Source organism: Hemitrygon akajei, chromosome 19 (assembly GCF_048418815.1).
Source record: "Hemitrygon akajei chromosome 19, sHemAka1.3, whole genome shotgun sequence".
In the NCBI taxonomy this organism is placed as follows: domain Eukaryota; kingdom Metazoa; phylum Chordata; class Chondrichthyes; order Myliobatiformes; family Dasyatidae; genus Hemitrygon; species Hemitrygon akajei.
The window spans coordinates 13683997-13711507 of record NC_133142.1 but is presented as its reverse complement, the minus strand read 5'-3'; the positions used below and the strand labels follow the sequence as shown (position 1 = coordinate 13711507).

Here is a 27511-nt window from a genome sequence, read left to right as displayed (position 1 = left end):
TTGGTCACAAGAAGAGGAAATTACTCAGAACCCAATCATTTAAGGTTCTTGAACTTACAGACTTAATGCAGGGTTGGAGCCGAGCTCTCTGGGTCTGAGAGCTTGTTTCTTTTGTCAATCATTTTGCGGTTTAGAGAACACTGCTGCCTTCCAAGATGGGGTCACCAGGAGCTTCTCAAATCAGTACACGGGTGGGAAAATGGTTCCAAGTGACATTGTAAATCAGGGGCTCCCAACCTGGGTTCGACATACCCCTCTGTTAGGGGGTCCATGGCACAAAAAAGGTTGGGAGCCCCTGTTTTAAATCTAGTGCTTTTGTTACTTTGCTTATCTCAATGCAAAATATTCCAAGTAGCCCCATGCAACTTGGCAAGCAGCCTCCCTGGACCTATCAATGTAAATTGGTTTATCGTTGTCACATATACCAAAGGAACAGTGAGGTGCCGTCCATACAGATCAATGAATTACGCGTTGAGATGGGACATGGTTGAAGCCGGTGCACTCCACTGGGCACGCAGTGGCATGGTGCCCAGGCTAGAGCTGGAGCTACCCCTGCTCTCCACCACCTCCCCCAAGTATTTGCTCGGCAGCAGAAAAGCTGATTTGTGGTCGACTACAGATTTCTGTGGCATTCCTGGACTCGGGGTCGTCTTGTGTACAACTCAACTAGGTCTTCTAATGTAAGGAAACAAACTACAACAAATTCAGAGTGGATGACATTAATCATGCATTTATTATTTTACTTGCAAGGGGAGTTACATTTTCCAGCCAAGTATCAGGAAAAATAGCTTTGATCTTATGTTTCAAACAGAGCACTTCTATACTTTTACAGAGAACAGTAATTAAGTTGTTCCATTCCATGACATTCCTCCGTTATCTCATTTTGACGTTTGTTCTTTAGAAGCTTTATCCTGTTTACGTTTGTTGTCAAAACGTTCCCCCCCCCCCACCAATAAAACAAATCTCCTATCAGAAAAAAACAGCTTCCTTTCATAAAAACACACACAAACTTGTAAGCTTCCCATCCAAACCAGCAAAGCACCTTGGGATTTCATAGGTTCTGTCTTGTTCACATTACATTTTACAAAAGCTACAAATTCACAAAGACTTCAGGGTTACAGATATGCTTCCACAGTCTGGACTATTTTTTTCCTGTGCCTGTATTCTACTGATACCTTCCGTGTGTTTATGGTCTTGTGTGTGCTTTGTGCTGTGTACGACTGTTGGTACTGTGTTTTGCACCTTAGCCCTGGAGTAACGCTGTTTCTTTTGGCTGTATTTGTGGGTAATCATGAATGGTCAACTGACAATTGAACTTGAGTTGAATTGAATAAAACAGTAACAGAGCCACTTCTTATTTTTGACACACCATTAATGTAGCAAAAAGTTTTGAGATAATTCCCACATGTTGTATGAAATAAATAATGGGCAAAGTGCCGCCAAAGGAGAAATTGGGGGTAGAATCCAAAAACATAGTTGAAGAGATTATGAATGACAGATAGGCAGGGACGCTTCAGAGTGGTGGAGCTATTAAATTCTGGAATGGGCAGGAGACCAGACTTGGAATGCTGATATTTGAGAGCGTTGCAGGATTGGAGTGTTATGAGGTGTGAGACCATGAAGGATTCTCTCTCAGGGTTGTGAGTCATGGAACATATTTCCTCAAAAGTCAGCGGAAACAGAAACTTGGAATATTTTCAGTGTAGAGGTAGATTAGAGAATGGCTGAAAAGGAATTGAAATCAGAGCGGAATCAAGACAACAATCAGAATTATTGTCACGAACCTGAGTTGTGACATTTGTGGCAGCAACACAGTGTCAGGCTAATAAATAAATGTGTTAAATAAATTAATTTACTAGTGCAAAAGAGGAATAGCGTAGTAGTGTTCACGGACCATTCAAAATCTGATGGTAGAGGGATGCTCCTCGGGCTGCTGTACCCCCCCCCCCCCCCTCGATGGTAGTAATAAAAAGAGGGCATGGCCCTGATGGTAAGGGTACTTAGTGATGGATGCCGCCTTCTTCAGGACCTCCATCTGAAGATGTCCTGGATGGTCGGAAAGGTTTTTACACTTGATGGAATTGGCTGAGTCAACAACTTTCTGAAGCCTCTTATGACCCTGTGCAATGGAGCTTCCACACCAGACAGTGATGCAACCAGTCTGAATCAGAATCAAAATCATTTAATATCAGTGGCAAACGTCGTGAAGCTTGTTGTCTTTGTGGCAGCAGTATAATGCAATAATTATAATAGAATAGAAAGAAAAAAACAGAGAATTGCAGTATTTGTGTGTGTGTGCGTGTGTCTGTATATGTATATATGTGTGTGTGTATGTATATGTATATATATATATATATATATATATACAATTATTATTATATATTTGGCACGTGGCCAAGTGGATAAGGCATCGGTCTAGTGATCTGAAGGTCGCTAGTTTGAGCCTTAGCTGAGGCAGCGTGTTGTGTCTTTGAGCAAGGCTCTTAACCACACATTGCTCTGCGACGACACTGGTGCCAAGCCGTATTGGCCCTTGCCCTTCCCTTGGACAACATCGGTGGCAAGGAGAGGAGAGAATTGCAGCTTGGGCAACTGCCGGTCTTCCATGCAACCTTGCCCAGGCCTCAGTCATCATCGAAAATCGATGGACAGCCGAAGATAGAATATAATATAGTGTGTGTGTGTGTCTCTCTCTCTCTCTCTCTCTCTCTCTCTCTCTCTCTCCCCCTCTCCCCCTCTCCCCCCTCTCCCCCTCTCCCCCTCTCCCCCTCTCCCCCTCTCCCCCTCTCCCCCTCTCCCCCTCTCCCCCTCTCCCCCTCTCCCCCTCTCCCCCTCTCCCTTCTCCCCCCCCCCCACACACACACACGCTACATTAATAAAGTAGTGAGGTAAAGTTCGTGGATTCATTATCCATTCAAGAATCAGTTGGCAGAGGGGAAGAAGCTGTTCCTGAATTGTTGAGTGTGTGCCTTCTTCCCCTGTACCTCCTCCCTGATGGTAGCGATGAGAAGACGGTATGTCCAGCGTGATGGGGTCCTTAATGATGGACGTTGCTATTTTGTGGTCTTGCTTTCTGTGGCACATCTGTAGAAATTTTCTACAGTCTTTGGTGACATACAAAAGTTTCTCAAAATGGGCAAAGTTGAGGTGCAAGTCAGATAAACTATCAACTTGTTGAATGGCTGAGCAAGCTTAAACAGCTTAATGACATGCATGTTAATTGTGATCCAGTGAATGTTAGCTGAAATAGATTTGGTGACAAATGGGACAGGAGTAACAGAGGTTGTATGTTGGGGTTATGGTCGTTGTAACGAAAGAAGCCAGGTAGGTGTTTGAAGCCAATTCATGATATTCAAATGGTCCCGTCATCACACGTTAGATGTTTATATTGTTTAGGTTCTGGTTACTATATTCCTGGCTAAATATTTTCTGATATTGATAATGGTTGGTTTTATAACCAAGGGATATAAAATAACTTTACCAAATTAGAAATCAGTTGCTACGGCAATCCTGAATTGCTGATTTAAGCAAAAACAATCTTAACTCTAGCAATGAAATTATTAAGTATAATACATGAATATCAGTATAAGGACAAAAATCTTTTTTTTTAAACCAGGTTAGACTTGAGAATGGCGGGGGGGGGGGGGGGGTTACAGAATAACAATCAGAGGCCAGAAGTGTTGCCTTGGTGGTGCTGTTATGCTTTCTTAAGGTCTGACGAGTGCTCAGGACTTCAGCTATGCTCTTAGTAGTTAACCCAAGAAAGGTTGAACTTTAATTTGCTGTGACCCCACTGCAAATTTCTTGACCCGTAACCGTTGTTGTGTTCAACAGGTCTTCAGGAGAATTTGAATCAAAATAAGGATAGCCTTCATAGCATTACTATTATAGGCATTATGATATTAGTAGCCGTAATATTTACTGTTCAGATGTATGTGGGCGGGTATTGCTAGCTGGAAAAACTATTTCTTGGGCCTTGACAAGGTATTGGTGAGAGGCTGCCTTGAACAGCTGCAGTTAATTGTAAGGAGGGAACTCCCTTGGTGATGATGAATAGATGGCTCTACACTTACACTCAATATTCAGGAAGGAATGGCAGTCATATTTTGGTACATGAATGGTGACTGCAAGGACTTTGGGACCTTGCAGGTAAGAGGTTGCATTTTTGACGGTGCTGTTGGAGAAACCTTATTAATTTTCCCCAGCAGCCATGGTGACGGAGAGTAGGGATGCTTAGCATGGTGGATAGGATGGAGTTGAGTGACTGCTTTGTAATGGAGTCACACTGAAAATGGGGAGGTAGAGATGAATCCAGGTCAAACCTTAATAGTGTAATCAGTGGACTGATTGTAAAGCCAAGTCAAATAAGGTCATTTATAATCACTGCAGTTCGATGTAACACTCCATTTCATCAGGTCTCAAGATTGCTGTGTCCTGTCTGCAGGATTAGAGAACAACAAGGTGGCATTGTACAGAGCTGGAGAAGGCACATCAACCTTAGTTACATTGGAGTAATATTCTATGGACTTGCTGCAATAAATTACAATTTTAACCCTGTTTGTATAATTCTTTTTAATGGGGTGAAATATCCCAGCATTAATTGGTACCAATGATTATTCTGGAAAGTCATGAAGAGGACACAGTTGTTTTTCCTCACCTCAGGTTCCTCTCGAAGGCACATTCTATCCTGACTTGCTGGATCCAGGTCTAGGAGACCCTCACCTGGAGTTCTGAAGAACTACTCTCTGCCTACTGTAGCAATTCCTAGGGCATCACTACCTCTGTGAGGGTTTGTAACAAAGGGTAAGGAATTCTTGCCTGCCCTAACACATGCATGCCACAGGATTAAAGGTAACCGGAAAGATGGCCAAAGGCTCGGTGGGAGAGGTGGATTGCAGGGAAAGGAAGTGAGTGTGTTTTGGAGAAGATAAGGCAGGGAAGAGTGGCGGGTTGGAGATACATCTCCGCTATAGGATGTGTACAGCTCTTCTTCCTTCTGCTAGCCTGCAAGTCACCCCTTGGGCAAGGTGTAGCACCTGCTTTAGCCCCTCAGACACAGTCATTTGAAGACATGGCAGCAGAAGGTGGATGGTCGTATGAGCAGCTGGTTCATGCCACAAGTCCTGGCTATGCGACCACTGACACCAGGCAGACAATCTCGGAAAAGTATTGAAAATAGCTGGGGTCATCCATCTTGTAAAGACACTGTCCAGAAGAAGGCAATGGCAAACCAGAAAAATTTGCTGGGAACAATTATAGTCATGGAAAGACCATTACAAACACGAGAAGATCTGCAGATGCTGGACATCCAAGCAACACACTGAGGAATTCAGAAGGCCAGGCAGCATCTATGGAAAAGAGTACAGTTAACGTTTTGGGCCGAGACCCTTCAGCAGAACCATGATCGCTCACATCATTCAACACAACATGTAAAGAAGGAAGGGAATTTGAGGGTTTTATTCTCAGCACAGAAACCTTGCTATTGGAAAACTGAGATTTCCTGTTCCAAATGGTGGTTGACGCGTCATAAAACGTTATGATGTTCCATGTAAATAAGGAGTGTTGCAATAGCTTGATTGTAAGCTTTAATTGCATTTGATTACATGATAGGATGAGGTCATCTGGGTTTGTCCACGATTTTGATGTTAACATTCTTTTTGTTCTCCTGTATGGAATCATTTATATCGAGGAGGAAGAATTGCCTAATGAGGAATCCTCCTCCCCCTCCCTTGCTAGCTCAGCTACAGGTCTGATGTAGCTGCCAAGAAATTGAATGTGTTTTGAGTTTGAGTTTCTGCAGTGTTCATGGTGCCACATTCTAAACTGCAGTAATCTTATGCTATTTCTACTTATTTGATTGATTCCACGTGTGGTAGTGATTATGTAAGATGGTTATGGGAATCCACGTTTCTCACAAGTTAAATCATCAGTACTTACAACTGTTGTACTATACAGGCTAATGGTTGGGGCATCACTGTAGGCATTGCCCCAGAACAGAGGCCACCGGATTGCATGGGTCCTGGGCTATACAGGCTTCCCCCGTAATCCGAAGGTAGAGCGTTTCTATGAAACCATTTGTAAACCGAAATGTCGTAAAGCGAAGAAGCAATTACCATTAATTTATATGGGAAAAATTTTTGAGCGTTCCCAGACCCAAAAAATAACCTACCAAATCAAACCAAATAACACACAAAACCTAAAATAACACCAACATATAGCCCCTAATATCCAGGCCATGCTCTCTTCTCTCTGCTGTCATCATGATGGAGGTACAGGAGAGTCAAGTCCCACACCGCCAAGTTCAGGAGAAGATAGTCCCCCTCAACCATCTGGCTCTTGAACCAGAGGAGATAACTTCACTCACCCCAACACTGAACTGATTCCACAATCTCTGGACTCACGTTTAAGCATTCTGCAATTTGTGTTCTAAGTATTTATTGCTTATTTTTTTTTTACTTTCAGTCTGTTGCTTTTAGCAATTCGAGTGAATCTGCAGATGCTGGAAATAAATAAAAACACAAAATTCTGGCAGAACTTAGCAGGCCAGACAGCATCTATGGGAGGAGGTAGTGACAACGTTTCCTGATGAAACCCTGATAAAGGGTTTCGGCCCGAAACGTGGTCACTACCTGCTCCCATAGATGCTGTCTGGCCTGCTGAGTTCTGCAAGCATTTTGTGTTTTTATTGCTCTTAGCAATTGGTTATTTTTGACTTTATTGTGTGTGTTTTTTTTCATTGATTCTCATGTGTTTTGTTTCATTGATTCTCGTGTGTTTTGTTTCATTGTGAATGTCTGCAAGAAAGTGAATCTCAGGATGGTATATGGTGATATATATGTGCTTTGACAATAAATTTACTTTGAAAGTTGGCCAGTATAAAAAGACGGAGGAAAATGGGTGGAGCAAGAGCTGGCAGGTGAGGGGAGGGGAGAGCGGGAAGTTGTTGATGCTGTTTTTTGAAATGATGGTAATTCCTGAGGAAATTAAGCACGACAGTATTCTGTGGGCGTTTCTAGAGCAGAAACAATTGACCAGGACTTCCTGTTCTGTCCGTGCTCACGACTGATGTCCCAGGGAGCGGCAGAACTGATGTTTTGCAGATACCTCAAGTCCTAAATGGAAAGATCCTGCCAAGAGGTAGTTCAGGAGCCAGAATTCCTGCGTAACTTCTGGAGAACTGTTGCATCCTCTTTGTTGGAGGACAGTCGGGCAATTGCTGGGTGGCTCTATCCAGCCAGATCAGGCCTCATGGTAGGGTTGCAGTTGCCTGCAGAATAGCGGGTGTTTTCCAAATGTTTCCAACCCCGTGCGTAACGTGATGTTGCTTGCTGGTCCATTGCTTCTGGATATGTCTCTTGGACTGCTTTACACTGCTTTCATATTTCAAAATATGAATTAAAAAATCAAAAAATAATAAAATATATACAAAAAGAAAAAGTGAAAAAGCTCCTTAAATTCTTAGTGTGATTTGGTGAACATAATTCTTATTAAAACATAGTGACACTGCTGAACACATGTGGCCTCGTGGGTGTAAGTCCCCACACAACTCAGCTCCTCCTGATGTGATAGCTGAAGGAGCCTAGACTGCCATCCTTTACCACAGAGTGTTTGTGTTATCTTCACCGAGCCTTGGCACCTTCTCCTGTCTGCAGCCTGGAGTGTGCTGGTTGGCAACGTGCCTTTGTGGACGCCTCGCTGTGCTGGAAGACCAAGTCTAAAGCAGTCCATCGATGCTGATGACTAAACAAGGCGGGCAAGAGTTGGAATATGGGGCATAGCAACCTTGAGTATTAAACAGCCGATGGGAAATTCAATGTGTTATCCCTGTTGTACTGGAAATACAACAGCTGACTTGCCCACAATGCGATAATGATCAGATAATCCCCTTTGCCATTCATTGAATTATAACCTAGGCTCTTTCTTGGTTATCTTTGAAATAGTTTGCTGGATTATTTGCAGCCACCTGAGGGAGCGGTGGGGTTCTGGTTTAAACCATATTGAAGAGATTTTACCTCTGCTAACATAACACTTTGGACTGTCTATATTCCAGTACTTTCATTTCCAGAAAGGGGTTTGATCTCACTGTTTCCAAACATAGAAGCAAGAATGTTGGCAGCTGGACCATAGTTGACCTACTGCTAGAATACACTTGAATTTTCTGTCTACACTGTGCCACTTACCTAATTAGTGCCCATTACATCTGCTGGCACAGACCAACGAAGGTCCTCCATCTCTATTATACCACAAGAGCATAAGAAGCAGAATTAGGCCATTTGGCACATCGAATCTGCTTCTTGCAATTTCATCACAGTTGATCCAATTTTCCTCTCGGTCTCAAACTCTTGCCCTCTCCTTGTATCCCTTCATGCCCTGATAAATCAAGAATCAATCTCTGCTTTAAATGTACATAAAGGTTTGTCCTCCTCAGCTGCCCGTGGCAAAGACTTACGCAGATACACCACTCTCTGGCTGAAGAAATTCCTCCTCATCTCCATTCTACAAGGATGCCCCTCTGTTCTGAGTCTGTGTCTTCTGGTCTTAGACTCTCCCACCACAGGAAACATCCTCTCCACATCCAGTCTGTCAAGGCCTTTCACCGTTTTTATAGGTTTCAGTGAGCTTACCCATCGTTCTTCTGCATTTCAGCAAATACAGGCCCACAACCTTCAAACGCTCTTCATATGACAGTCCAATCAATCGTGAATATTTTTTGTGAGCCTCCTTTGAACCCTCTGCAGTTTCAGCACATCCTTTCACAATACTCCAAGTGAGGCCTCACCAGTGTTCTCTTTTTTATTTTAGTCCTCCTGAAATTAATGCATTCCTCACCCAGACTCAACCTGCAGATTAACCTTTAGGCAATTCTGCACAAGGACTCCCAAGTCCCTTTGCACCTCCGTATTTTTACATTTTCTCCCCATTTAGAAAATAGTCGTCCCTTTAACAACTTCTACCAAAGTGCATGACCATACAGTTCCTGACAATGTATTCCATCTGCCACTTCTTTGCCCATTCTTCTAATCCGTTTAAGTCCTTCTGTAGCCTCTGTACTTCCTCAAAACTACCCGCTCCTCCACCTTTCTTCATATCGTCTGCAAACTGCAACAAAGCCACAATTTCCATCATCCAAATCATTGACATACAATGTAAAAAGAATTGGTCCCAACACAGATCCCTGTGGAACACCACTAGTCACAGGCAGCCAGCCAGAAAACGCTCCCTTTTTTCCCCCACTCTTTGCTCTCTGCCACCCAGCCACTGCTTTATCCATGCTAGAATCTTTCCTGTAATACCATGGGCTCGTAGCTTGTTAAGTAGCCTCATGTGTGGCACCTCGTTTTCAAAGACCTTCTGAAAATCCAAGTACACAATATCAACCAGTTCTCTTTTATCAATCCTGCTTGATATTTCTTGAAAGAATTCCAACGGATTAGTCAGGCAAGATTTTCCTTTGATGACTACGGCCTATTTTATCATGTGCCTCCAGTACCCTGAGACCTCATCCTTAATAATTGACTCCAACATCTTCCCAACCACTGATGTCAGACTTACTGGCCTATAGTTTCCTTTCTGCTGCCTCTCTGCCTTCTTGAAGAGTGGAGTGATGTTTTTCCAGTCTTCCAGAACCATTCCAGGATCTGGTGATTCTTCAAAGATCATTAATAATACCTCCATGATCTCTTCCATCGCCTCTTTCAGAACGCCATCTGGTCCAGGTGACTTAACTTACCTTCAAACCTTTCCGTTTCCCAAGAACCTTCTCTCTAGTTATGGTAACTTCATGACCCCTGACACCTGGAATTTCCACCATGAAGACTGTTGCGAAAATACTACTCAGCTCATCTGCCATTTTGTTACCACCTGTTACCGCTGTTACCACCCACCTGGCTTTACCTCTCACCTTCGAGCTTGTCCTCCTTCCCCTTCCCTCACCTTATTCTGGCATCTTCCCACTTGCTTTCCAGTCCTGAAGAAGGGTCTCATCCCGAAACGGTGACTGTTTATTCCTCTCCATAGATGCTGCCTGGTAAGGTAGCTAATGCTACAATGCTAAGGTACCTCAGGCATTTTGTGTGTGTGTGTGTGTGCGTGTTACTTCAGCAAAACAAATGTTGCCAACCCACATTAGGACAAATGTCGGTAGAACTGTGGGTAGAGTTTAAGGAGCATCTAAAAGGAGGAAAGAACAGTGGAGATTGAGGGAGGATTGGGAAGATGGTCACCAAGAATGTAGATGTGGATGAACAAGGGTCAGAATAAAAAGAGCACTGATACTTTGGAGAATTTTGGCTGCTTACAAAAATAAGGAACTTTCAAGAATGTTCTTGGATTTATAAATATGACAGTAGATTGTGTGTCAGTGCTGTGTTGTACAAGAGCAATGGCAATGCTCCACCGCGACGTTCCCGCCTGCCTGCCCTTGCACCTTATCAGCAGTGTCCACATGGTTGAACAGTTGAGATCATCTGCCTGTTTGAATAAACTGGCACCATTTTGCTGAGTTTACAGGCCAGCCAAGTAAAATGTGGACTTAACTCTAACTGTAAACAGCAATTATGTAGAGATAGACGTATGTGTGACTTCCTTTCAATATTGTGTTGGTCTACACTGAAAATGATCTCTGTAAATGTGTTGAAATAAAGCAAATACGGAGTTGCTGGCAATAGTTGACTTTCACTAAAGTCTTTGGCCAAGCTGGAGCAGTTTGGCATTCTGAACCACATTCCTTTGATGTACTTTAATTTTTGTGGGTGAATGGAATCTAAGTCTTTTCAGTGTTTGCAATAAAGAGTGATCAGTACTTTTTAATCTCGTACTTCAGGATAATTTACAATTCTAAATGTCTTACATGTTTTCCATGTCAATTAATAGCACCTAATTGTGCTGGCCCAATGGCTTATGATATTTATTGACGGTGAATTGCATGGCATGCCACCACCGGTTATGGGCACAGGAGTACTGGTGTAAGCCATACAAACATGAAAATATTAAAATTATGCTCAACCTCTCAAATTTTGTTCACCAGTCAAAGAAACATTAACTAACTTGGGTCCCACACCGCTAGGTTCAAGGATGGTTGATACCCTTCAACCGTCAGGCTCCTGAACCCAGCGTGGATATCTTCACACACCTCAACATTGAATTGATTCCACATCTTAAGCACAGACAAGAGAAAGTCTGCAGATGCTGGAAATCCGAGCCGCACACAAAATGCTGGAGGTGCTCAACAGGCCGGACAGCATTCAGGGAAAAGAGTACAGTCGGTGCTACTGGCTTGCCAAAGCGCCCGAAACGTCAACTGCTTTTCTCCACTGATGCTGCCTGGCCTGCTGAGTTCCTCCAGCATTTTGTGTGTGTTGTTCACAACTTAAGCACCCACTTTCAAGCACTTTAAACCTGTTATTCTCAGTATTATTTATTTATTATAATTTTTTTTGGTATTTGCACCGTTTGTCTTTTGCATATTGCTTATCTGTCAGTCTTTGAGGGTGGTTTTTCATTGATTCTACTGTATTTTGTTTTTCTCTGAATGCCTACAAAAATTAATCTTAGGGTGGTATATGGTGACATATCTGTATTTTGATAATAAATTTGCTTTGAACCTCGAACTTAAATTAGATTTAGGAAGATCCAAAACACTGTCATTATCAACCAGTAATGAGAGGCCTAAACAGCAACATTGAGGCCTGTGGTCTGTAAAAGATCCGTTTCATCTGAAGATCCTCTGATATATTCATCCTACACACTAGCTTAGAAGAAAAAATGGGTGTGAAGAGAATCGGAGAAACAAAATGGCAGGTATTTCACTAATCAACAGATACTTTAACTGGCCTGTCCCATAAGCTGGGACTTGCTCATAAAATGACCTTGCAAAGTCTTTAGTCCAAGTATATTGAATGCAATCTGAACTTTCAATCAAAAAAAAGTTAAAGAACTTAACTTTGGATTGTGGAGTCGCACACTGGATGTTGTTTGCAAGGGCATTGCTTGGAACGTAAATTAGGGGTGGCGCACTATTACAGAGGCAGCAACCCAGGTTGAATTCCACAGCTGCCTGTAAGGAGTTTGCATGTTCTCCCCGTGACCGTGTGCGTTTCCTCTGGGGGAGGGGGTCTGCTTCCCTCCCACAGTCCAAAGGCATTCAGTTTAATAGGTTAATTGCAGACATCCCACCCTGCAAAAACTCATTTCAGGGAGGTAGCACCATCAGTTTGCGGGAGACTCCCTGGAGAGGTGGGGTGTCTGCAATAGAGTAGCTCCTTAGCAGCTAGCCAGCTAGTTTAAATAACGTTAGCTATGCTAATGAACGAATGACACCTATTAAACTCACCCAACATGTCTTTTACATTTTAACCCACCATGGGCAATAGAAAAGTCACTGTTGCAAACAGTGCTGCGAGCAATACTGTCATTATTTCTGACCTCGATTAGGCAGGGGTACACTTAAATGTAGCCTGGGGTGAAGTACGTTTTATATTTTCTTTTTTTGGAACGCTCTGCCATGACGCTCACTTATCTCCATCTTGCTCTTGCTCTCGCGTGATCGCTATCTCTATCTCTATCTTGCTCTCTCGCGCTCTTTCTCTCTCTCTCTCTCTCGCTCTCTTTCTCTCTCTCTCTCTCTCATATCGATTTCCAGGATATTCTATATAGTTTGCGGGCGCCAGGGAGCCGCTATCAATATGCGGGAGATTTCCGGGAGAGGTGGGACGTCTGTAATTGGTCACCTCAGTGTAACTGGGCAGCACAGCCTCACTGGGCCAGAAGGGCCTGTAAACGTGCTGCTTCATGAAATAAGAATAAACAAACCTCTCAAAAGGAGCTTAGAAAAGAGAACTTTCAGCCTGACTGCTCTGCTGCCACATATCCAAGTAACTTTTGTCAAATCAAGCAGTTAGCTTTAAAAAGAACTACTGAATAACCAAAACTCATACGGGCATGGCTAATGATATATCTTGTGATCATTAGGGGTCCTGTTACAAAACTGCATATTAGAATGCGCTCACTTGCAATTAAATAACCCTACTTTAGACAAATCAGAAATGTCACAAAGCTCTCTCAGTGGTAGGTTTCCCTTTCTGGAGAGGCCCTAGTGAGCCAGTGACAGTGCAGAATGTGTGTGTGGTTCGCTGGAAACTATGTCGGTACCTTGCTCATGACATGGCATTCTGAATATTCTGCTCTCTTATTGGGGCGGCACAAGAGTGTAGTGGTTAGCGCAATGCTTTATAGTTCAAGCGACCCGAGTTCAATTCCCACCCCTGCCTGCAAGGAGCTTGTCAGTTCTCCCCGTAACTGTGTGTGTTTCCTCCGGGTGCTCTGGTTTCCTCTCACACCCCAAAGACCAGTTGATAGGTTAATTAGTCATTGTAAATTGACCTGTGATTAAGCTAGGGTTACACTGAGGGTTGCTGGGCGACACAGCTCGAAGGGCCCAAACTGTCTATTCTGCCCTGTATCTCAATAAATAAATAATTATTCAAGGCTGGTTAGAGATGTGCACGTTCTGCTGGTTGTATGTTAATGTTTTTCTACACTTCATTTGCTAACTGGTCTTGGTTTTCTTTTTGTTCCAGTTTTAGTTCGTTTGTTGCCATTGGAGTGAGCTTCTGTGGGATATTCCTGTTCTCACTTGTGCTCTGTTTATGTTGCCCCTGCTGCCTTCTCTACAAACTCGCACGAAGAGGACGTCAGCGTAAGTTGCCCTGCTTTATGATTAAAGGAATTTCTCGAACTGTTGAATTGTGGCCTCGGCTGGTTGGATAGAACGGGATGTTTTGTACTGTGTTTGCATGCACCCTATCTGGGAAAAGCAGTAATGAGAGCTTCATCTGGTCACTCCAGAGTCCTGAAATTGCTCTGTTCCTGTATACCTGTGGTGAACTACATATACCTGCCTGGACACGCCCCCCCCTGCTGACTGCTCCTGTGGCTCCTCCCACAGACCCCTGTATAAAGGCGATTGAGGCCTGAGCCCGGCCTCTCTGTCTCCAGGATGTAGTATGGTAGTCAACTACTGCTTCTTTCTTCCAGTCAATAAAAGCCGATATCTCGCCTTCACGTCTCAGAGAGAGTTATTGATGGTGCATCAATACCAATGTCTGTGGAATGACATATTTCTGCTTGGAATGGTGCTTGATACGAAGAAGTGTCTCGGCCCGAAGCGACGACTGTTTATTCATTTCCAGCATCTGCAGACTTTCTTGTGTTTAGAATAGTTTAAGAATACTATTCTTCAAGCAAATGAGACATTGCCCACCTCCAGTATAAGGTTTTTGTACCTGGAAACTGCTTTTACATGCTGATCAAGCTTACTGTAGTTGACAAGAATTCCCTATGTCCATCCTAAAAGAACCTTTGATTAGCTTAATGGTGTCACCTAATTCTTCCCTGACAGACAAACTTAAGGAGTTATTCCAGTTTTTTTCTGAACCCAGAAGACTGGAATGCTTCTGTTCTAAGTTGCAAAGCGTGACTCCCTCTGCAGTTTTCCTGAAACCCATACTACTGCCTCAACAGGTTATGCCTGGGCTCCCCTCCACTGCTTCCAACACTTGCCCTTTGGCAGATGTTGCTAGCTAGGAGTTCAAGGAGCAGATCGGTTGGCATGACATAAAAATAGATCATTACGTAATCTGGAGCTTCTAATGTTCTGAGAGACAGCGACACAAGCTCTCAGGCTGCTGCTCTCCACACTGGCTGGTCATAGTCCGGGCTGAATGCTCGAAGCTCCTGGGTCTCGTTCATTTTCATCCATTCGCAGTCCGTCGTCCATGCTGCTCCGTTAGTTACAGCCTGCCTTCCTGTACGCCTTGTCCACAATCCACCGACTCGCTTTCAAAGACTCTACAAGTCATGTTCTCGGTATTATTTATTTATTTATTTGCACAATTTATCTTCTATCAAGGCCATTCAGCATTTGATAGGGTTCAATGAAATCCACCCCCCCCCCCATTCTTCTAGATTCCAGGAGTACAGGCCCAGAGCCATCAAACGCTCCTCACGGGATAGTCCTTCACTCCCAAATCATTTTTGTGAACCTCCTTTGAACCCTCTCCAATGTCAGCACTTCCTTTCTTAGATAAGGGGCCCAAAGCTGCTCACAATACTCCAAGTGAGGCCTCACCAGTGCTTCATAAAGCCTCAACATTACATCTTTGCTTTTATATTCTAATCCTCTCGAAATTAATGCTGACGTTGCATTTGCCTTCCTCACCACCTACTCAACCTGCTAGTTAACCTTTAGGGGATCCTGCACAAGGACTCCCAAGTCCCTTTGTACCTCAGATTTTTGAATTTTCTCCCCTTTTAGAAAATAGGCTATACTTCTACCAAAATGCATGACCATACACTTCCCGACACTGTATTCCAGCTGCCCATTCTCCTAATCTGTCTCCGTCCTTCTGCAGGCTCCCTGCTTCCTCAGCACTACCTGACCCTCCACCTATCATCATATCATATGCAAACTTGGCCACAAAGCCATCAAATCCATCATCCAAATCATTGACATACATCGTAAAAGAAGTGGTCCCAACATTGACTCTGTGGAATACTACTAGTGAGTAGCAGCCAGCCAGAAAAGGCCCCCTTTATTCCCACTCTTTACCTCCTGCCAATCAGCCATTGCTTTATCCATATTAGTATCTTTCCTGTAATAGCTCATGTGCCTCATTGTCAAAGGCCTTCAGCACATTTTTATTGTCAGTCTTTATTTATGTATAGATTTTCATAATTTCATCTGTATTTCTTTATTGTCCTGTAAATGCTACAGGAAAATGAATCTCAAGGTATAGTGACATATATGCAACTTGAATTGCATATATATGGAGTTTAATGCTGATAAGTGTGAGGTGCTACATTTTGGTAGGACTAATCAAAATAGGACATACATGGTAAATGTTAGGGCATTGAAGAATGCAGTAGAACAGAGTGATCTAGGAATAATGGTGCATAGTTCCCTGAAGGTGGAATCTTATGTGGATAGGGTGGTGAAGAAAGCTTTTGGTATGCTGGCCTTTATAAATCAGAGCATTGAGTATAGGAGTTGGGAGGTAATGTTAAAATTGTACAAGGCATTGGTAAGGCCAAATTTGGAGTATTGTGTACAGTTCTGGTCACCGAATTATAGGAAAGATGTCAACAAAATAGAGTGAGTACAGAGAAGATTTACTAGAATGTTACCTGAGTTTCAGCACCTAAGTTACAGGGAAAGGTTGAACAAGTTAGATCTTTATTCTTTGGAGTGTAGAAGGTGAAGGGGGACTTGATAGAGGTATTTAAAATTATGAGGGGGATAGATAGAGTTGATGTGGATAGGCTTCTTCCATTGAGAGTAGGGGAGATTCAAACAAGAGGACATGAGTTGAGAGTTAGGGAGCAAAAGTTTAGGGGTAACACAAGGGGGAACTTCTTTACTCAGGGAGTGGTAGCTGTGTGGAACGAGCTTCCAGTAGAAGTGGTAGAGGCAGGTTCGATATTGTCATTTAAAAAAAATAAAAAAAATTGGATGGGTATACAGACAGGAAAGGAATGGAGGGTTATGGGCTGAATGCAGGTCGGTGGGACTAGGTGAGAGTAAGCGTTCGGCCCGGACTAGAAGGGCCGAGATGGTCTGTTTCCGTGCTGTAATTGTTATATGGTTATATGGTGAAATGATAATAAATTTACTTTGACTTTGAAGGACAGTCGGTATAAAAAAGATGGAGGGTATAACTAGCCTGATTATTCTTGGTGTATTTAGAGTTTACACATTTACTGCTCTCCCCCCACCCCCAGCAGCTGCTGTGCATTTGCGTTATGTATCGGATTTCTGACCGTTTGAGTGAGCCAGCTGTAACCTGTTGTGTTGTTTTGATGGCTAGATATGGTAGGTCCCTGGCCTGCCATAATTTGAAATTGCACGTTTTTCTGTGCTGGGTTGTGGACTTCTCAGAATTTGGAACTTGGCTGTTGCTGATGCCCTTATTGGAAACCATATGCATGGCAGTAAGAAATTCAGACGTAAGTTGTGGGAAAACTGAGCCCAACTGTTCAGGATTGTAAATATATCTGAGTTTATGTTTTTTAAAAAAATGTGTTTCTTGGACTGTTCTTTGCCTCTTAGCTGCAGAATTCCATCAATCTTGGCAGTATTCCTGTAAATCAAGAATATTCGCTTGCTGCAAATCAGTCGCTGGACTAGCTATCCTCTTAAGATTATATATTTTAATAAATTTGAATTTTGTGTGTGCTTTTTATACATTTCTCCCATGAGTCATTCTCCTCTCCTATCAGATTCCTTCTTCAGTCTTCAACGCTTCCACTTTATCACCGCTTTTCTCTTCAATGTTCAAAGTACATTTATTAAACCTCTGCTGTCGAATAAACTGACCTTTCCAATTTGGTTAAAGTGAGTTAAAGTCTGTCCCGAGCCTTATAGATTCATCAGGCCGGTGGTGTGAAGCGACTGAGAGTAAGAGACTCTTCCCCCTCCCCCCCCCCACCGGATAGGACGCCAGTCTATCGTGAGGTTAACCCCCAGCATTTTGCCAGTACCCATTTTCAGCTGGGTGGACAGGAGCAGTGTGTGGTTAAGTGCCTTGCTCAAGAACACAACACATTGCCTGTGCTGGGGCTCTAACTCACAACCTTCAGATCGCTAGTCCAACGCCTTAACCACTTGGCCACGCACCACCTTTCCAATTTGGCTCAGCAGTTAAGTCAATCAAACCTCGGATCTTTTCAGCTCCACTGCATCGAATTGCCTCCAGGTCCGCTCCAGCAGCTCTAGTCCCCCTCCCCACTTGATCACATCATTCACTTGCACTCCTTCCCCTCCCCCTACTCTCTTTAATTTTTGCCTCTTCCCCTCCCTTTCCAGTCCTGGTGAAGCTGTCTGTGCACAAAATGTCAACCATTCCATTGAAGCTCCCTGACCTGCTGAGTTCCTCCAGCATTTTGTGTTTGCTCTGCTTTGTACTGCAGTAACGTGCATGTATAGATGAGGTGGCCCAGTTGCTCAGTATAACCTCACCCTTGCCTTCTCCTCCTTCTCCCTCTCATTCACCTCCTCCCTAACCTCTTCCTCATTCCCATCTTCTTTCCTGTTCCCTTTTTCCTCTCCTCCCTCCCTCCTTTCCTTCCCTTCCCTTCCCTCCCCTCCTTCCCCCTTCCCCCTTCCTTAGTTCCTACTTTCCTTCCTTCCTCCCTCCCCCACTCAGTTTTGACCTCATCTCTCTCATGACTTGATCATCAGCAAAGTATTTGGGAGTGATCTGGAAACTTGGTGGGGATTTCTAGCAAGCTCACATTACAAGAGTATCCAGACGTCAGCTGGGATTCAGAACAAGGGTGTGTCCTTTACTACAGCTGAACAGCAGCAATCTCCTCTCTGCACATACGGTGACGTCACTTCTGCTGGGCAACAGCCCGTGAAAGAATGTGATGATGTGGTATGTAAACAGAATTTCGCCTTCGTAATCAAGTGAACAGGGTTCTCTTCAGTAAATGTGTAGCTCCATCTGCTGTACCATTTAAGGGAAGGTAACAAATGTTTAGTAAATTCCTTGTATGTGCATAGGTACTTGGCGATTAAATTCTGATTCTGATATAGCATAAAACATTCATAATTCTTGGGTAAGAGTGACCATTATATGGTGGAATTCTTCATTAAGATGGAGAGTGACATAGTTAATTCAGAAACAAAGGTTCTGAACTTAAGAAAGGGTAACTTTGAAGGTATGAGACGTGAATTAGCTATGATTGACTGGCAAATGGTACTTAAAGGGTTGACGGTAGATATGCAGTGGCAAGCATTTAAAGATCACGTGGATGAACTACAACAATTGTTTATCCCAATTTGGCAAAAGAATAAACCAGGGTAGCTAGTGCACCCGTGGCTGACCAGGGAAATTAGGGATAGTATCAAGTCCAAAGAAGAAACATATAAATTAGCAAAAAAAAGCGGCACACCTGAGGACTGGGAGAAATTCAGAGACCAGCAGAGGAGGACAAAGGGATTAATTAGGAAAGGGAAAAAAGATTATGAGAGAAAGCTGGCAGGGAACATAAAAACTGACTGTAAAAGCTTTTATAGATACGTGAAAAGAAAAAGATTGGTCAAGACAAATGTAGGTCCTTTACAGTCAGAAACAGGTGAATTGATCATAGGGAACAAAGACATGGCAGACCAATTGAATAACTACTTTGGTTCTGTCTTCACTAAGGAGGACATAAATAATCTTCCGGAAATAGTAAGGGACCGAGGGTCTAGTGCGATGGAGGAACTGAGGGAAATACATGTTAGTAGGGAAGTGGTGTTAGGTAAATTGAAGGGATTAAAGGTAGTTAAATCCCCAGGGCCAGATAGTCTGCATCCCAGAGTGCTTAAGGAAGTAGCCCAAGAAATAGTGGATGCATTAGGAACAATTTTTCAAAACTCCTTAGATTCTGGATTAGTTCCTGAGGATTGGAGGGTGGCTAATGTAACCCCACTTTTTTAAAAAGGAGGGAGAGAGAAACCGGGGAATTATAGACCAGTTAGTCTGACATTGGTGGTGGGGAAAATGCTAGAGTCGGCTATCAAAGATGTGATACCAGCACATTTGGAAAGAGGTGAAATCATCGGACAAAGTCAGCATGGATTTGTGAAAGGAAAATCATGTCTGACGAATCTTATAGAATTTTTTGAAGATGTAACTAGTAGAGTGGATAGGGGAGAGCCAATGGATGTAGTATATTTAGATTTTCAAAAGGCTTTTGACAAGGTCCCACACAGGAGATTAGTGTGCAAACTTAAAGCACACGGTATTGGGGGTATGGTATTGATGTGGATAGAGAATTGGTTGGCAGACAGGAAGCAAAGAGTGGGAGTAAACGGGACCTTTTCGGAATGGCAGGCAGTGACTAGTGGGGTACCGCAAGGCTCAGTGCTGGGACCCCAGTTGTTTACAATATATATTAATGATTTAGATGAGGGAATTAAATGCAGCATCTCCAAGTTTGCAGATGACGCAAAGCTGGGCGGCGGTGTTAGCTGTGAGGAGGATGCTAAGAGGATGCAGGGTGACTTGGATAGATTAGGTGAGTGGGCAAATTCATGGCAGATGCAATTAATGTGGATAAATGTGAGGTTATCCACTTTGGTTGCAAGAACAGGAAAACAGATTATTATCTGAACAGTGGCTGATTAGGAAAAGGGGAGATGCAACAAGACCTGGGTGTCATTGTACACCAGTCATTGAAGGTGGGCATGCAGGTACAGCAGGCGGTGAAAAAGGCAAATGGTATGTTGGCATTCATAGCAAAAGGATTTGAGTACAGGAGCAGGGAGGTTCTACTGCAGTTGTACAAGGCCTTGGTGAGACCGCACCTAGAGTATTGTGTCCCCTAATCTGAGAAAAGACATTCTTGCCATTGAGGGAGTACAGAGAAGGTTCACCAGATTGATTCTTGGGATGGCAGGACTTTCATATGAAGAAAGACTAGATCGACTAGGCTTATACTCACTGGAATTTAGAAGATTGAGGGGGGATCTTATTGAAACGTATAAAATTCTAAAGGGATTGGACAGGCTAGATGCAGGAAGATTATTTCCGATGTTGGGGGAACTCCAGAACGAGGGGTCACAGTTTAAGGATAAAGGGGAAGCCTTTTAGGACCGAGATGAGGAAAATCCTCTTCACACAGAGAGTGGTGAATCTGTGGAATTCTCTGCCACAGGAAACAGTTGAGGCCGGTTCATTGGCTATATTTAAGAGGAAGTTAGATATGGCCCTTGTGGCTAAAGGGATCAGGGAGTATGGAGAGAAAGCAGGTACAGGGTTCTGAGTTGGATGATCAGCCACGATCATACTGAATGGCGCTGCAGGCTCAAAGGGCCGAATGGCCTACTCCTGCACCTATTGTCTATGTTTCTATAAAGAGTCAAAAGGGGTAATAGTCCTACACTGGACATGAACTGCTTGGATATTTCTTGAATCTAACCTCTTCTCACCCCTGGGTCCCCTCCTCCTTCCCTTTCTCCTATGGGCCACTCTCCTCTGAGATTCCTTCCTCCAGCCCCTTACTTTTCCCACCCATCTGGCCTTACCTATCACATTCTAGCTATCCTCCTTCCCCTTCTTCACCTTTTTATTTTGGTGTCTTTCCCCTTCCTTTCCCGTCCTGAGAAAAGGTCTTGGACCCGGGGTGAAGGTAGAGGTGAGAAGAGGTAAGAGGCCAGAGGGAGGAATAGAGGGTGGGGGGATATTTATTTATTGGAAGGAGAAATCAATATTCATGCCATCAGGTTGGAGATTACCCAGACAGAGTCTGAGGTATTGCTCCTCAAACCTGAAGGCGGCCTCGTCTCAGCACAAGAGGAGGCCATGGAGCGACGTGTTGAGACGGAAGTGGGAATTGGAATTAAAACGTTCGTCCATCGGGAACTAACGCTTTTGGCAGATAGAGCAGAGGTGCTGAACGATGCGGTCCCTCAATTCATGCCGGGTCTCACAAATGTAGGGGAGGCCCCTTCAGGAGCGCCAGAGCCCAGCCAATTCACAGCTGGACGTGCATCAATCATTGTGTCGTCTTTGACCAACGCTGACACTAGCTCGCTAGAACGATCTACAGTTGAAGTAGTGTCTTGGGTAGCCATTGCTGTATTTTGCTAAAATACCGTAAATGTTGTCACGACTTGTATCTTACCACTAATGCGCAATAATTCATAGCATTTGCTTTAATATCAATAATATTTGAGGTCAAAGATGCTGATGGATCAGCATGTAGGAGGGAGACTGAAAATTTGGCTAGTGGTGTCATAACAACAACCTCTCACTCATTGTCAGCAAGACCAAGCAACTGATTTATAAAAGTTCAGGAAAAGGAAACCAGTGGTTCATGAGCTAGTCCTTCTTGGAGGATCAGAGATGGAGAGGGTCTGCAACTTTAAATTCCTGGGTTTTACTATTTCTGACAGCATGTCATTGAACCAGTACGCAAGTGCAATTACTAAGAAAGCACGGCAGCACCTCTACTTAGGAGTCTGTGGAGATCCGGCATGACATCTAAAACTCTGACAAAACTTCTATAGATGTGTAATATTGACGGCCTGGTATGGAAACACCAATGCCTTGGAGTGGAAAATCTAACAAAAGCCTGTGGATTAGGCCCAGCCCTCCCCAACCTTTGAGCATACCTACATGAAGCACTGTCATCTGACATCCCCTCCACCCAGGTCATGCTCTCTTCTCGCTGCTGCCACCAGGTAGAATGTACAGGAGCCTCAGGGCTCGCACCACCAGGTTCAAGAACAGTTACTACCCCTCAACCATCAGGCTCTTGAGCAAAAGGGGAAAACTACGCTCACTTGCCCCATCACTGAAAGTGTTCCCGCAACCAATGATCTCACTTTAAGGACTCTTCATGTTCTTATCTCGTGTTCTTGTTGTTTATCTTTTTACTTCATGTTCTCATTACTTATTGCTATTTATTTATATTTGCATTTGCACAGTTTATTGTCTTCTGCCCTCTGGTTGATCTTTCATTGATCCTGTTATAGTCACTGTCCGTAGATCGCTGAATATGCATACAGGAAAATGAATCTCAGGATGTCATAGATGTACTTTGATAATAACATTTACTTTGCACTTTGGAAATAACTCAGAAAGTGTGTCACTCGGTAGTTGATGGTTGGGTTGAGTTGCTCTCCGATCTTGGCAATCCTTTTGCAAATGTTTCGTCAGCGTACAAGTGGGCACCATCAGTGCGCTGTTCACTTGTGGTGTGTCTTCCGAATGCTTGGCCTTTATATACTTACCAATCAGTTGATTAGTCGTCATTACAGAAGCTCAATTTTGACATGGAGGGGGGGCCTGTCGCTGATTGTTTGTGTGGCGAACTCTGTGTGGTGTCTGGAACTTTGCCTGCATTGGCTTATAAATGGGATCGAGATCTTTATGTCTGCTTATAGAATTGTTGCAGAAAACTGTGCTGCGTGTTTGGCTGCACTATGACTTTCACTGATGCCCAGTCGAATTTGTGCCCCTCTTGACCTTCATGGGTAGAGCTTAGGGAGAGTTTTACAGCCACTTGATGTTCATGGATTCTTGTGGATAGTTTTCTCCCAGTTGGCCAGTTGGCTGATGTAATATCTGCTGTGCTCCCCACGTTGGATTTTGTAGACCACATTGGTCTTGTCCAGTAGCTTAGTTTGATCTTCAGGTCTGCGGAGTACTGTCCTCGATGTTGCTGTTGGTTTAAGTGCAACCAATATTCTGCATTCTTGGTGCATTTGGGCCGCCATTTCCAAGATGTTTCCAACCTATGAAAGGACAGCCCATTTGTACACTTCTTGGTTGGTACATTGTTGACCTTGAGGGCATCTTCTTATGATGTTCTGCAGGTACCCGTTTTGTGCAAATGCTTTAAAGAGATGTTTCTCCTCTTTTTATCCTTCAGCTCCGCTGTGGTGTAATGTGTCTCCGCTTTTCAGAGCAAAGTTTTCTTACATCGCTTCTTGTGTGCATTTGTACTTTGAACTTTGTTCTCATAAAGCTCACACAAGCTCAGTCTTCGAAGAATATTTGGGGCAATGGTTTAATGACTCCAAACAACTCTGCCTTTGTTGAGATTTCAAAGCTGTTGCTGTCGTAGTCTGCACATGGACACATCTTCTCATGGGCCTGTCCTCTGTGTGTGTTTGTAGCACATTTTGTTGAGTTGCCTGAGTTTTCTGGAAAGTTCTTATCGATAAATTGTTCTATGAAAATCATTCTTTCATGGTCTACTTCTGAAGCTCCTTGGGTTTACATAGTTGAAATAGTAATTAACCATATAACAATTACAGCACGGAAACAGGCCATCTCAGCCCTTCTAGTCCATGCCGAACGCTTACTCTCACCTAGTCCCACCAACCTGCACTCAGCCCATAACTCTTCATTCCTTTCCTGTCCATATACCTATCCATTTTTTTTTAATGACAAAATCGAACCTGCCTCTACCACTTCTACTGGAAGCTCGTTCCACACAGCTACCACTCTGAGTAAAGAAGTTCCCCCTCGTGTTACCCCTAAATTTCTGCCCCTTAACTCTCAACTCATGTCCTCTTGTTTGAATCTCCCCTACTCTCAGTGGAAAAAGCCTATTCACGTCAACTCTATCTATCCTCCTCATAATTTTAAATACCTGTATCAAGTCCCGCCCAACCTTCTACGCTCCAAAGAATAAAGACCTAACTTGTTCAACCTTTCTCTGTAACTTATTGTGAGATTCTGAGCACATACAAGCCTACCTCTCCAAAGTCATTGTGCTTTGATAGATCTCTCAGTGAATCACTCACTGTTTATCCTAATTTCCAGTTGCCAAATCTGTAACTCTCCATTACCTTAAATTACTGTTGGTTAAATTACTGATCCAGCTTCTGTACTGTGTCCAAAAATAGGATCTCTAGTTTTTCTGCAGAGACTCTGTGACTATGAGATGTACTTCAGAGTCAATTTTGGTAAATAAAATTAGTCTCTTTGGCACGCTCCTTGCAGTAATCAATGTCAGTGCTTTCTTGTTACAGTCTTTGAACTCAAAAGCTCTTGGACAAGGAAACTCTTTCCATCCTTTCTATATCTGACCCAGTTCCATGGTGTTTCTTTGTCTTGTGACTGTGTGTGGGAGGGCAAATCTCAGGGTTGAACGTTGCATATGTACTTTGATAATAAATGTACTTTGATCATTTGTGAATGGCTCGCAAACCTTGATTTACACTCCATGCCTGCCTGTGAAACTTAACTGTCAATTTTGTCCCATTGTCCTGGGTAATGCACTGTTTGTGTGTATTCTTCACCTGCGGCATTGAGTCTTTTTCGCTGATTAAACCTGTCTGCCGCATGTCTTTTCCTTTTCTTCCTCCCTGACTTGCCCTCCCATCTAACTAACCAGTACTTAAACAAGTCCATCAGCTGAGACCTTAAGTTTGAAGCTGGGGCTGTTTCCATCTCAAAAGATGGTTTTTGAGGAACTTGTGATGAGGACTCCTGATAAATGATGCCCAGAACTGCTGTGGAAATTATTTTTTTAAAGATCGAATCAGAATCAGGTTTACTGTCACTGGACTATCTTGTGAAATTGCTTGTTATGCGGCAGCAATGCATTGCAATACACAAAAAAAAATAGATTACAGTAAGTATATATTTCTTTAAAAGTTAACTAAGTAGTGCAAAATGAGAGGGGGAAAAAGTAGTGAGGTATTGTTCATGGGTTCAATGCCCATTCAGAAATTTGATGGCAGAGGGGAAGAGCTATTCCTGAATCATTGAGAGTGTGTCCTTTCAGGCTCCTGTACCTCCTTCCTGACAGTAGCAATGAGAAGAGGGCATGTCCTGGGTGATGGGGGTCCTTAATGGTGGATGCTGCCTTTTTGAGGCAAAGCTCCTTGAAGGTGTCCTGGGTGCTGGGGAGGCTAGTGACCATGGTGAAGCTGACTGAGTTCACAACTCTCTGCAGCTTGCTTTGATCCTGTGCATTAGCTCCCCCCCCTCCCCCCATACCAGATAGTGAGGCAGCCAGTTAGAATTCTCGCCACAGTACATCTCTGGAAATTTGCAAGTGTCTTTGGTGACATACAAAATCTCAAACTCCTAGTGAAATGCAGCCGCCTTTGTAACTGTATCAATGTGGGTATTGCGTGGATAGATCCTATGAGATGTCACTGGCTTTATTGAATTTGACCCTGAACTGCCAAGAGAGTTGTTATATTAGGATAACCTTTGCTATAGGCTTTGGAATCTCTGTCTGCTTTTCTTGTCATTATTCACAAGAACACCAACACTGTTGTGCCTGTGTTACTGGAATAGCACAAGCACACACATTTAGTCAGCGCTGTTTATCTATAATTAAGTTTACACCTTTTTTGCGTGACTTTATGCGTGCTAGCTGTCTTGAGCTGTGTCTGTTTTGCACCTTGGACCCGGGGGCACTCTGTTTTGTTCAGCTGTATTCGCGTATGGTTGAATGATAATTGAACTTGAATGAGCCCAGATCACGTTACAATATCTAATATCCAGCCTGGGATAATTGCAGTTCTGAAGGGATCAGTTCACTTTTTAACGACGGGAGCCGTCACCGTTCTTGTCCGTTGGGGACACTGAAGTCAACAGTCTATAGTGCTGTGCAAGATTATTTGTCCGAAGGGTAGGCTCCCTCAAGTGTTTGTCTTCTGTTTACAGTGCTCATTATGCCCAGCTTCAGAGCGTGCACAGAGGAAGTAAATATGGGAAAATTCAATAACAAGCCTGCATCATCACTTCCCCAGTGCACTGGGTGGACCTTCTGATATAATGTGGGCGTACTGAAGAGTAAACATGGAACGTCAAATAAGGATTATTAAAGGGAATACTGCGGATATCATCTGTTTGCTTTGAGGTGATACAGGAAACCAGTTTTCCACATTGGCATTTTGAGTGCCTCGTTTGCCTTTGAAGCCGCGGAGCTGTGGTTTTCTGAAGCAGTTTTCTGTATCTATAAATGTTCCCGTCAATGCTCATGGGAGCTTGCTGATTTTCCCACCTCTGGGTACAAAAGCTTGGAAGGCTTCGTTCTTCCTGTTGGTTGCCTTCGTCACAAGTGACTCACGCAGCGGAATGCGCGTGTGCTGCGTCACATGGACAAACAAGACCCAGTTCACTTCGTTACCAAAAGCAAGAGCCTGTGAGTCCATCTCTAGCCAAAGGGAGATTTAGGCACATGAATGAAAGAAAAATGGAGGACTACGAGGGTGGAAAGCTTTAGACTGGTTTTAGAGTTGGTTCGAAGTCCAGAACAAGATCGTGGGCTGAAGAGTCTATATTGTGCTGTACTGTTCTATGTTTTATGGAAAAGTAACAAAATTCTCATTAGCTATCACAAGATCATTATCAAGGAGAAGAAATGGTTGTGTGCTCCAACGGGAGACAATAAGCTTGTGACTGAAAGGTGGGTGCAAGGAGAAGCAGAGAGAGTAAGGGAGAAGATTTGTTTGGATTGTTGGCAGCCAATGGCCGTACCGGTGGAGATGGTGGTTTGGCATTGCTGAGAGGCCAGTGTTGAAGGGCTGTACAATACTGCCGAGGTTTATTGAAGAGGAGGAGACTACAGAGGTCGGGAAGAACAAGTCAATGGAAGGATTGAGAAGAGGAATTTTAAAATCAAGGCACTAATTAACTGTGAGCCAGTGTAGGTCAGCGTACAAAGGTGTGGGAAGTGGACAAAGGGCATAGACCTAATGATCTGAAGTCTGTGGATTACAGTGTGAGAAATAACTTTTTCCAATGGAAAATAATATGAAAGAAAGATGTATAATTACTGAAAGCACGCCAAACATCATCTTACCTGCTCTTTTTTTTGGTAAAAAATGGTTGGAATTTGTGGCACATGTTTTAATAAGATACAATTATTTTCAATCATAACTTTGTTAAGATGTAGGAGGAGTCCATTTGGCCCATTAAGTCTGTGCTGGTTCTTACAGCAATCTCATTGCCCCAGGTGTTTCCCTGTGACCCACTTCCTCATATATGCCGAT

At 43.4% G+C, this 27511-nt stretch overlaps 1 protein-coding gene across 2 annotated transcripts in view; it reads left to right on the top strand.

Moving 5' to 3' along the window:
- The window catches only part of LOC140741746 (protein shisa-5-like), a 106075-nt gene that overhangs the window by 68073 nt on the left and 10491 nt on the right, over window positions 1-27511 (top strand). For both annotated transcript variants that reach the window (XM_073072095.1, XM_073072096.1), the window contains one exon: window positions 13578-13696. In XM_073072095.1, coding sequence (XP_072928196.1) covers window positions 13578-13696 — 119 coding nt within the window. The remainder of the gene's footprint in view (window positions 1-13577; window positions 13697-27511) is intronic.